The sequence below is a fragment of the Lampetra planeri genome, chromosome 2, assembly GCF_965212315.1.
Source record: "Lampetra planeri chromosome 2, kcLamPlan1.2.h2, whole genome shotgun sequence".
In the NCBI taxonomy this organism is placed as follows: Eukaryota; Metazoa; Chordata; class Hyperoartia; order Petromyzontiformes; family Petromyzontidae; genus Lampetra; species Lampetra planeri.
The window spans coordinates 90,778-103,331 of NC_136108.1; the positions used below are offsets into that span (position 1 = coordinate 90,778).

The 12,554-nt window shown below is 42.1% G+C and overlaps 1 protein-coding gene across 2 annotated transcripts in view; it reads right to left on the reverse strand.

The window, feature by feature from the left end:
* Nucleotides 1-12,554, reverse strand: part of LOC144724407 (cytoplasmic dynein 1 intermediate chain 1-like) — a 39,996-nt gene that overhangs the window by 19,300 nt on the left and 8,142 nt on the right. The window contains exons 2-7 of one of the 2 annotated variants that reach the window (XM_078603507.1): nucleotides 10,034-10,149; nucleotides 8,408-8,516; nucleotides 5,733-5,756; nucleotides 3,261-3,405; nucleotides 2,816-2,875; nucleotides 859-974 (exon numbers count right to left, since the gene is read on the reverse strand). In XM_078603507.1, the coding sequence (XP_078459633.1) occupies nucleotides 859-974; nucleotides 2,816-2,875; nucleotides 3,261-3,405; nucleotides 5,733-5,756; nucleotides 8,408-8,516; nucleotides 10,034-10,141 (562 nt within the window). In that variant the 5' untranslated portion in view covers nucleotides 10,142-10,149. The remainder of the gene's footprint in view (nucleotides 1-858; nucleotides 975-2,815; nucleotides 2,876-3,260; nucleotides 3,406-5,732; nucleotides 5,757-8,407; nucleotides 8,517-10,033; nucleotides 10,150-12,554) is intronic. The other variant, XM_078603516.1, reaches the window with a different exon arrangement.

The following is a 12,554-nucleotide window of genomic DNA, read 5'->3' on the forward strand; positions in this document are numbered from 1 at the left end:
GCAATCGAAACATCGTGATGTATTTTATTTCATACCTACGTGACTTTACCGAAAGAACCAAAGAATATGTGGGATTAAGTTAACAGAAATGTAAATAGGAGGTAAGCACTGTCTTAATGCTCATTTAAGCAAGCTCTCACTGAGACTTATTATACAGGAAAACCTCGCAAAACGCAGTTTTATCTAAAGCGTGTTTTGGCTACACATGGTTTACTTAATGAGAGCTGTTTTCCGGAACATGCGGGTGATGTTTCCGTTGCACGTGGCTTGACATTGCTAAGATAGTTGTTTGGCTTGCGAGAAGTGAGAATGCATCCGTTGGAAGGTACTAAGCATGTGGATTAATCGACTGTGAGAATGATTTATTTACCACGTATGTTTTTGTATAAATATTATTTGTGTATATGTTTTTTTTGCAAAGGATCACACACATTGCCACATGCGTCTTGCCGTCCACACATTAAGGACGTCAGTTACACGGATGCCTAGATGGCGAATCACAAACGTTCAAGTTATAGGCGAGGATTGGCGCAAGTGGTGCGGGAAGAATAATGGAGACGGGGATTTTGTGAAATTGAAAAAGTGTACACACACACAATAAATGGAGCTACTCAACATCCATTAGTACAATAATAGTTGGCGGGAATTATAAAGAGTTAGTTAAACAAAAAAGGGGTGATAATTTCGGGTCCAGGAATGCAACCCTATTTTTCCCATCAGGTATATTATTTGTCTAACGCAATGTTGCCCAACGTGATATTTCCTAGCAACGTAACCCCCGTGTCTGGAAAGATTTTCCTGTACAACGCTACATTGCAGTCGGGGTGGAAAAAAGCCATTCCCTCATAATATCCTTACCATCTGTTTGCTGAGCTGTGACAGGGGTCTGTGTTTCCTTGGCATATGACACCATCTCTCTGGCTGGCAAGTCTACGTGAGATACCTTGGTCATGCTGAGCTTCACTGCACGGCGGCTGCAAGACACCAAACAGCTCAGAAGATAGCAGTCATTAAAACAAAACTATATCTGTATTTATTACATTTGGTATTCGCGCCATTCGTATAGTGCAATGCTATCATGAAGGTTATTATGTCTGTATGTATGTTCAACTTCTTTCGCACTGTACGTAGCCAACTGTGCTAATCGGAGGTATTTCACAGAGAGTCTACAGTCGTTTGTCAGTTTCGACGATGTTGCTATGTGTAATTGAAATGAGTAATTTACAGAAAATATTTTATCACTGGAATCTATCAGTTTCCACTTTCATGGTGAACTGGATGGATGGGTTTTGCGAGTTGAGATGATTTAGAAAAGCGTTCAGTGTATCTTTTCCGTGTAGCTAGATCACCAATGTGTCATCCACATATCTAAACCAAACAGATCATTTTAGTGTGCTTGAAGCTATTGTTTTTGTTTAAAAATCTTCCATGTACAAATTCGCTATCACGAGAGACAAAGGAGAGCCCGTTGCTGCTCCTTCCTTTTGTTTGTAGAAGTCACCTTGCCACAATAAGTAGGTGTTCTTTAGACAGTGTTCAGCTCGTCTTGGGATGTCTTTGGCTAAACCTTTGTTCGTTACCAGAGTGTCGAGTAATTGAATTGACTCGTTGACCGGAACCCTCGTGAACAGAGAAGTCGCATCAAAACCTACGAGAATATCATTCGGGTTAAGCTTAATATCTTTAATTATATTTACGAGATGTTCAGAGTTTTTGATGAACGAAAAGGTCCTACCGATGTAGGGCTGTATTTGTTTCGTTACATATTGTGCTAATTTGTATGTGGCAGAGCCTATTGTACTAACTATGGGTCTCAATGGGACTTTAGGTTTGTGAATTTTTGGTAGCTCATAAAGTCTTGGGTAGTCCATAAAGTCTTAAACTGCGTGGAGAATGGTGGCCATTGTTATTTGTGTTTATGTGACTGTGCATATCTGTCACTATATTAAAGTGTGTGTGTATAGCCCTTCGTTAGTTCTTAGCGATTTATAGTTTTCTAAGCGTTTTTAACATTTGTGAGTTTTTGTTAGCGTTTATTGGCACGTTTGTTAGCGTGTGTTAGCATGGGTTTGTTGGCTAACATGTGTATATTTATGTGCACGTGTGTATGTATATAAATGCTGGTTTGCTAACACATGTGTTTGTGTATTTGTGTGCGTGTTTATGTGTGCCATGTTTTTACATTTAATGTGTGAAGTACTACACACTAAAGTAGTTTACAGTCCATTAGGGTACAGTAGTTTGTAAGTACAATGTAGTGCATAGTGTACAGTAGTGTGTTGTATACAATATTCCCTCGTTAATCACGAATTTCCTATGCGCGATTTTGGTTACCCACAAATTGCATCTGGAACTCTACACGAGTGCATCGAGAGAGAGAAAGAAAGTGATGAGAGAGAATGTGATGCGACAAAGGGATGAGATAAAGTGATCTCTGTCAGCCAACCCATTACACCTGAGTCTGTCCTCCTGCCAGTGAGCATTCCTTACTTCACGTGGTCTCACGGTGTACCTAGCATGGCACAAGCAGTCATCATGTCACCGCTGCTTAGTGGCGAATGGCAGCAAAAACGGTTGGCTACTTACCGTGCGAAAGAAGTTCAACATACATACATATTTGTGTGCTGAGCACTGGCCCAAAGGACCAAAAAGTAAAATGGCCAGCAGCAAAAAGCACTATCCAAGTTGAAACAGTCAAGTTTCTCAAATCCCCCCCACCGCCATCCACCCAGCAGTATAAATGGGTACATCACAGGCTATGATCAACAGTTAAGATTGACTTAGGTATAGACTGACTTAGGTATAGACTTGATACCTGAGTTCAGAATCTGTGTGCAGCTGCAACGCTGCAGGGTCTGTATCCCATTGAAGTGTCCTGCACATAACGAAATGTAACAAACATAAATCAGTGCAAAAACAACCAAACTAAAATCGCAGCCAAAACAGTAAAATAGAATTCAGAGAAAAAATCTAATCAGTAGAAGTTGGATTAAGAAAATAAACAATCAAAATAGAAAGCAGAGCACATACAATACAATAAAAATTGTGAAACAATATCCTCCATGCAGAAGAAATCTTTAAAAAGGCACAAACATAATTGAGTATTAAATTAAATAAATTTCTTGAAAAACATTTTGCCTATTAAAAATCATTTTAAAAACCATTCATTGTAAAACTAAATAACATCAACGTGGATTGTGGGCGATTTCTACACTGGTCTGTAAACAGGCAAAATGGAGGAAGACACAAAATCTGCATACCTGACCCCAGGTGGCACCTCACCAAAGTCTTGACTTCCTGCCTCGCTGGGAGTGCTGAGTGATTTGGAGGAGGTAGGTGACATGGGAGGTGGAACTAAATAATGAAATAAACACGTATCCCATGTTACGACCCTTAGTGGATGACCTAATGATGATTTGATGATAGGGTGCAAATGAATGGGTAAAAAAATACATGGAATGATTTGGGGAAAAAATGAAAGTATGGAAAAATGGAGAGAAATAAGGGAAGAAAAAAAACAAATATCAAATTAATTTTAAATTGTTTAAATACTTCACCTTGAAAATAGAGTTTTCCCTATCTAGGGCCATATGAAGAGAGGGGCCTTGTTTATAAACATCTGGCAGTTCACTAGCATTGGTTCAAGCAAGCCTGACTGGTGATTAAACACTGAATGTCAAAACCGGTTCAGAGTTTGCTGGTGTATAAACGATGCTGCTGATATTATGCAGTCGCAGAAAGTCGTGTCGCTGATGGGATGCGTAAAAAATAAAAAAAAATGTTCACGAGGGGACGGATACAGAAAGGAGGCATATTGTATGCTTATTTGTTGTTACAGATGATTTTCCACATTTGCAAAGAATCTTTCTTTACATTTGCAACTAACCACTAACATGCATGAACACATATCTATACCATAAAAAGGCAGCATTACACAACACCACTCATGAAAATTGGTGTAATTACCATATTGCACGGAGCACAGAGCGGTTATGTTAATTAGTATGTTTTGCATAACCAGTAAACACATGAAAAAAGCGCTAAAACGATAGCTATTGGTAAGCCAGACATATCGAAATTACTCCAGCAATAAACATAAAATATAAAGAAACATATGGAGCTGCTGTGGTGTAATGACTAGGACACTAGCAGTCCAGGGATCACAGGTTCGACTCCACCCCCTGGCACGACAGTTTTAACAATGGGGGAATTTACCTAAATCCCCCTCCTCTTGTCCAACCAGCAGCATAAATGGAAAGGCTCACCACAATTAGTTAATCTGCTTGTCGCATGTGGTGGGGCAAAGTGTGGGTAAGCCCACCTCTTTTAACATGTCTGGTCAGGGTGGAAGAGTAGATCAACTAACTACTAGAGCTCCCTTTAGTGGAGGCCATTCTGCCAGCAATGAAAGAAAGTCATTACAGTGCTGCACCTTTACCGTTCAATGGGCTAATGTTTCCTGTTTGTGGTTTGTACATTTGCACGAGCCAATCAGTCCATTTCTGCCTAAAATTTCTACTGGAATTGATTGGCGATTCCTGACTTTCTGAACCAGTTATCAATCCTGAAAATGGTTACCAGTCTACGGGTTGTCATTTAACAATCCTAGTTAAACTAGTTTCACATTTGATAACAAAAAAACAAAGATGACAATTCATAATATACATTTTGGGTTAGGCCACACCATTATCTGGCCAAGTTTTTTGTCATAAAACCCTTTGCCACCAGACACAGGAATACAAATAACAGTATCACGTGTGCAATAATTGAATGTGCCAACTATTATTGTTTCACTGTACCGGTAAGTTGAAGAACATTTCTCACCACCAAATTTAACAATGAGATTCAACGTTTCATTTCAAACTGTGTTAAGTATCTTCATATCACAAACCAGGAAGTCAGAATTATCATGTCACCTGACATGCCTTCTTAGATTGGTGTCATGACAGCATTTCAACCAATACGATACATTGATCATTGCAAATTAATGTATTCTAAGTTAATTATAAATTATACGGGCCAATGGTTAGCATAATATGTACTTCTCATTATAAATACTCACGAGGCAGTAGCAGGTGCTAGACATGTTATAACCGTCGACTATTGACATATATCACCTACTTCTCCATCATATTTCTAAGCCACACTTAAATTATATATTTTCCACAATAATAAATAATTTTACTTCCATCTCAATGGATTCCATAATTACTCTTTGCCAATAATGTTGGCTTCACAAAACAGGCACACTGTCAAAGTCCTTGTTTATGATACAAATATGCTTGATGAATTGACTTAGTTATAACCGTCATGTTTCTAATTTAGTTAGAAACATCGTGTATATAATTGACTTAGTTAGAGATGTCATGTTTCTAATTCACTTAGAAACGTCATGTATATAATTCACTTAGAAACGTCGTGTATATAATTGACTTCGTTACAAACGTTATGTATATAATTCATTTAGAAACATCGTGGAAATAATTAAATTAGAGACGTCGTGTATATAATTTATAAATTCTGTTGTGCGAATTGTTTTTCAACTTGCAGGCGAGTTGAAACAATAGAGTATTAGGCACTTGTACAAGTGGGAATTTAATTTGTTTGCTTATGAAAGGTGGGGGGGTACAACTAAAATATGGGCAGATAATTGTGGCCCAACCCGAAAATGTATTACGATTCATAATCGTGGATGTGAAAAGCTACATGTTAAACAAGAGACATTCACTCACTGTAATGATCAGTCCAATGGTCATCTGGCAAATCATGCAGTAGCGATGAAAACATGGGAAGAAACAGCAACATAAATTGGACAAAACGATATGATGACAGCAACGGAAGATGGTTAATGCTTGAGACAGACATGTATGAAGCAATGACATACACACTACAAGAACACATCAATTTGCGCATCCGTCAGCTGCACGTATGTATAGTTGAAACTCCAATAATAACTCTGGTCTTTTAACTGTCCCTCGAGTAAAATCCAAACAGGCACACTTTCACACAGACCTGCTTCCACGTGGAACGATCTCCCAGATACACGAACACATGCCACTCGTCTGAACTTACTTAAATCTATCATTAAAAGAAACTCACTCAACATGTGCAACTGTATTAGCTATAAAAGCATGACACATCATTTAACAATGTATGTATCTGTTATTTGTGTGTTGGAATGGATGTGATGTGAATTGAATAAACAAATTGTATAATTAAATTGTATATAAATTGTATAAGCTATTGATCTGGCTTGCTTGAGCCAATGGTGAACTGCCAAATGTTCCAAGGCACGGACTCTCCATGTTAGATTTGGGTCTTAGCTCAATGTAAAACTTAACACAAATTAATAATTAGAATTATTGACGATATTAATAACACACGAAATCAGCAAACAATGCATCACGTTCCCATATCTGTCCCCCACGTGGAAAATACGTTTATTTTTCACATCTTATGGGCCACACACACGAGTTTCTGTGAGCACATAATTTCAACAGCATAGGTTCAATGCAAACAAACTCAGGACTGGTGTTTACATAACCTGAAAGAAGCCTCACCACCCTGCTGTCGTGAATCCGTAGAACCAGGCGAGTACTGAATGCTATTTGCTCATGTATCATCTAAGCCGTTGGTCTCCGCAGTATAGATTTTTATAAATTTGAAGACTTTGTTTTTGGTGGCCTTTACACTGGCCCTTTTCTCGACTTTCAGCAGACATGGTGGAATCACGAATATCGCCCAAGTGCCTGACCAAGATGGCCTCGTTTCATTTGCAGTAGGAACTGCACCTTCCCTTCCTTATGGCTGGTGCTTTTTGCATCTAAGCACTCTAGATGTGGTGAGATCTATAAAGCTATACATATAGAGCTTGGCCAGTTGGTCCCAGTTACAGTAGATGTTTGTGCCCTATTGTGGGGCTACTAGGGGGCAATTCGGCCTGGCCTCCCAAGGTATGGATATCAGCGTTGCTTAGGAACTATATCACAGCATTATAGGCTGGCCAAGAAGACCCCTCCACAGGGCCTTCAGGCCGACTGCACCAGGGTGGTGGTGATCTCCTGACGTAAGTCACATTCGTGACGTAATAGCTAATACGACCTTGGTGGATGCTGGTAACGTCTCCCAAAAAACTGTCTTTCAGTGATTAGAGGTCTGTGCTCAGCGGCTGTGTTAAAAATGTCGAAGTGATTTCCTGCTCAAGTGAGCATTGAGGCGGTACTCATCTCCTATTTAAAGCCCTGAGCCAGTGGTGGAAATTCCATGTTCCTATACCAGGGGTGGGTCTCTTATCAGACACCACTGTTTATCTTCCCCACAAAATCATGATAGGCTGTGTCAACCCGAAACCAATAAATGTTTGCATAAAATAGGTTACACATTGTCAGCATCCCACACCTCTGATTAGCACGAAAGAAGTTAAACATACATACATTTAGTCTTCATGGAAAAAAATTACTGCATTACGTAAATGGATAAATGCATGTTCTGAACATTAGTTTGTGCAATGGGTTATATAGTTTTATGTCGAACTAGAATCCATATCTAAGAGAGGGTCCTTACTTCTAAACCTCTAGTAGTTCACCAACATTAGTTCATGCGAGCCAGACTATGTTGATTAGACACTCAATGTTGGAACCACTCCAGAATGCTTCTTGTGTCAAAGCAATGGGAGTGAAATTATATACTCCCAGAAAGCCATGTGGCTGATGGGATGTGTAAAATATATATTTTTACTTTTTATGGTCGGAGACCGGTTGATAAAGAATGTGTATTGTCTTCTTATTTATTCTCACCTAGATTCTCCACAAGACTAATGATTTATCTATCCTGATATCTAGTATATCTACATTCCTTTGAAGGCCACCATGTTATTGATGCATGTGCTAGGATTTCTGTGTAGGCGAGAACTTCTGATGAGTACCATACAGGATGAATAAACATACTAAACGATATAATAATTATAGAACAAATTAACAATCACCCTACCAATCATATAGCTCAAATACTGCAGGCCTGGCAACACAACACATAGCCAGGTAACTCATCATATGCCCATTTCAGAACTGGTTATCAGCAACCATTTTTAAAATGTATTTCTCAACAGACCCCATGATGTCAAGTTTTGTCTCCAACCCTTCCATAATAATATTTTTTGGGGGGTTAGATCATGTAAATATAAATGTGTCGTTAAAACCCGCCACCACCCGACACAGCCAACGATTCTCTAGGATCAATATAAAATCAATGGAGACAATGTCTCCCTATACGATCAAGTCTCAACAGGTATGTATCTCCAATATAATTCAATTTAGTTTTTTGTCCTTCCTCGCACCTACGATTAGCATGGTTGGTTACGTACTGTGCGAAAGAAGTTCAACATAAATGCATACAATAGGCTACTTACCTAATGGGGGTTCGGGTGGGATGCCAATGCTGTGAAGTAGGGCCTCGGTCTCCCTTCTCTTCCGTTCCAGGTCAGATTCATCAAATACCGTCTCTCTCTTCATTTCCGCCTGTCATGTGCAACATGTCAAATGGATTATGAAGTGAATATTCCATGCTTACATTGATATATGAAAATATCACATAAGGCTGGCAATTGCACAGTTATTCCCATCATATTTAACAATAATATTCTCATCCACAGTGACGGAAATGTAAATAAATTACTGCGGGAACTCATAAATGCTCAGTCATCGCTAGATCAGTGCATTACACACACTTTACAGAACGCAGATCTGAACCATAACCCCTCCGCTGGAGTTTATTCGTCTACTTTGAAGACAGAACATGTATAAATATACGTTACAAATGTTTGTCTATTTCAGCACGTTCATATGAATAGTAAATTCACAGAGCTTTTACACAATTTTACGTATGTTTGGAAGATCCAAAGTGTGACAGACAGACACTTTCAAATTGTATATATATAAACTTTCTAGAAATATAAACTACCCGCCGCTACACGTGTCCCTGTTTCCTTCTGGAACAGTCGGGTTAAAGTTTTCACTCCCACCACGGTGTTCCGGCTCGTTATGTCCCACTCCTGTCACTGCTTACCCATGGTAAATCCATTAATCTTCTGGGTATAACAAGCTAATATGTGCTGTCATGGCTGTGTTAGTTATTGAAGAAGCTCTGTTTTCTTTACCATCTCTTTGTCAAATCTGAACAATTGTGACTGCTATACAAAGTACAAACATGGCTGAAGTAGGAATACTGTTGCTATTTGGTTGTCTCGGATCAGATTTATTTTTGGCATCTCTGCTCCGATTTCTATTTGTTTGTAATGGTCCGATTTTTATTGTTGTTTTTGCTCTGATTTATATTGTCTTCATCATTGTATTTATCTGCAGCATGGATTTGGTCTATCTGCAGCTCTGCATGTCTATCTGCAGAGACAATATTTAAACATCTCATAGGGTGTGCATTGCAAATAAGCTGGTGGCTTCAATGAGTGTGTATGAGTGTATGTGTGCATTTGTATATGAGTGTACACAGTAAGTGAACATGTATGAATGTTCAACTTCTTTGGCACCATATGTAGCAAACGTGCCAATCTGAGGTGCGGCCGAAGAACAACGATATTGTGTCAACAGCCGTGCCGGAAGATGTAATCGAACCTGTGACCTCCGGATAACAAATGAACTGCAGTGCTGTCATGGTTCGCACATGGGAATTGTATTCCAAAGGTTGCCGGTTCGATTCCATCTCTCGTGATGGCAGTAAAAACAACATACTGTATACTCATATACACATGTACACACAGGCGTATACACAAAAAGATACTAATATACAGACACAAATAGTCAGGGTTATTCGCCCCCACATCTGCCCACCTACCAGTATGAGTACACCACAGTTAGTCTATTGGCGATTCTAGTCAATGTGGAAGTGTCGACCAAATAGAATACCACTCTAGTTTGCTCTAGTAGAGGGCCTGCCACCAGCAGTGCAATTGCAGAGATGCACTTATACCTTACCCCTCATCTATCATGGGATTGAACCTTAGGTACCCCACACACACAACCTCCTTCAGCTTGCGCTCTTCCTCTTTCCTCCTCTTCTCTTCACGAATTTGTGCCAGTCGCTGTTTCTTTCGCTCCAGTTCTGCTTTCAGGTCAGTCTTGTCAGACATGATGATCACTAAGGTAAGGAGGACAACACAGTTAAAATATTGTATATGTCAAAAAACGCAAAACAATTCAATGAAAAGCAGTCGGGCTGATGATCCAGTACTTGCCACACTGCAGGTCACAACAACACACTCACTCACCGACCACTGCCTTCCTCATACTCACCCATTCAACAACAACCACCGTTCACCACTAAGTGGCGGCGATGCCACTACGGTGCTTTTGCCAGGCTAGCTGCACTGTGAGGCCATGTGAAGTATCATAGGCTCACTGGCAGGTCATGGAACAGACCCAGGTGCCATGAGTTGACCGAGCTGACTGGCAGATGCACCAGCTGTGCTCCTGTCAAATATCTTCGTTTTAGCTGCCCGGTGCTCTGCTCGTTATTGTGAGCGTCGCTCCTCACCCATTCACTCCCTTACTCATTTACTCATTCATTCAACTCACCACATTGCAGGTCAAAAAACACACACCCATTCACGCCCTTACTATACACGTGTAGAGGAGTACCGCGAGGACCGAACGAGGGGCAAGCGCGGGAAGGTGGACGGAAAAGGTGGAGCCCGAAGAAGGGGGATAAAAACGGGGGACCAGAATAGAGAGGGGGAGAGAGTTGGAGGAGACGTCCCGTAGGGAGCCGGAAAAGGAGGGCTGTAGCAAAGACGTGCGGGGTAGCTTGGAGAGAGAGGGAGTAAGGAAGAGGAAGGGACGTGCGGGGGTAGCTAATGCCCGCAATGAGGGGAAGTGTGGAGAGAGAGAAGGAATAAACGGCGGCAGCCCTGAACAGAATCTGGTCTCCGTGTGATCCTTGATACCCAGAGACGAAGTCCTGCACTACACACATGTAGTGACATCGCTGGATGTCACCATGCTGTGGGTGCAGTACCGGCCCTAGAGGGGCACAGAATGTGGTGTAGCGACATCGCCGGGTACCACAATGTTGTGGGTGGAGAACCGGCCCTAGAGGGGCACTTTGTGCGCTGAATAATAGTGCTGGAAGACACCACGCTTTAAGTGCAGTGCCGACCCTACAGGACAGGGTGTTTGGGTGCCGACCGAAAGATAAGGTTGTGTGAGGCCATGGCACTTTGGTTCACCCGGGAGGACATGTAACCGGTTAAGTTGACAGAAGGGCCCCAAGAGGGGGCTAGGGGGGTCACGTTATTGGGACCCAGATCCTTCCCGAGGATTCTGGAAGGTGAATGTGGCCACAGAGAATATAAGCCGGGTCCCGAGAGGGGCCAGGGTTGTTGTTCAACCTGGAAGAAACCCTTCGTCTACGATCTCCGTTCAACGAGTCTCCAACATGTGGACCCGGGCTGAAGTCGTCGGTCCCGGTCGTAGTAACAGTTACGTAGTGACTAGTGTAGTTAGCCGGGTGGTCACCAGCTTAGATTGTCATTCTGTTAAGGGGAAGTTACCCGTGTGTTGGAACTAAATAAAAGGTGTTGCCTCCAAGTCTACATCTGCGACTCAGTTGAACCCATTACAACTGGCGTCAGAAGTAGCCAAACGTTATTTTGTCGGTAAGATAGGCCGAGTTAGGTTATGCTTACGTGACACATACTACATACCAGGACGTTCTCGGACAACGAGGACGATGAAGGCGTTATTCCCCAGACAGCCCCGAGGATGGCGACCCCAGGATAAGGGAGTGAGGCGCACGTTACGTGCCCGCCTTACTGAACTTCTCGAGGCCGTGGCCACGATGGTCGCTGAGTTCGACCGTGGAGAGCTAGCGGTGGAGGAGAGAGCACCAGAGCTGCGCGGGACCGAGCCTCCCGTCGCTGTTTCCCGCCAGCGGGAAAGCTCCTTGGCGCAGCCCGCGCACGCGGCCACCATTTTGTTCGCGGAGCGGGACAGAGAGCCCGCCAAGTCTGAAAGTACGCCGAGTTCGCCTGTCGAGATTCCATCCCTCAGGCGACGTCTACCTTTTGTTAAAGAATGTTTAGCCATGGGAGGCGACTGGATGGCCTTGAAGCGCCAGTTCCAGACAAACTGCGACTTGGCAGGATGGATGGAGGCGGAGGCGCTGAGAGCGCTACTCGCCGCGTTTGACGATGCCTTGGCGGCGTTTTGCACCATCCTGCCGTCGGAGAGGGCCACGTTTCAGCAAGCCTTTGCCCAAATGGCGCCATAAGTTCGCTGCGCACTGTTGGCACTAACAAAGGCTGCTTTCCCGAAGATGGACCATGATGGAGTCGACTCGCTGGTCCTCGAAAGATTGCTGGCGAAGGACCTCAACATCATCCTGCCAGCTGTCGACGAAGATGATTTGTCTTTTCGATTTAAAGCTTTCGTGACCGCAGGGATTCATCTTCTTGATTCTTTCGGTAAAGTCACGTAGAAGGGAAATAATAAAATAAAATAAATTAAACATAATAAAATAATTCTCACGACGTTTCGACCACAACA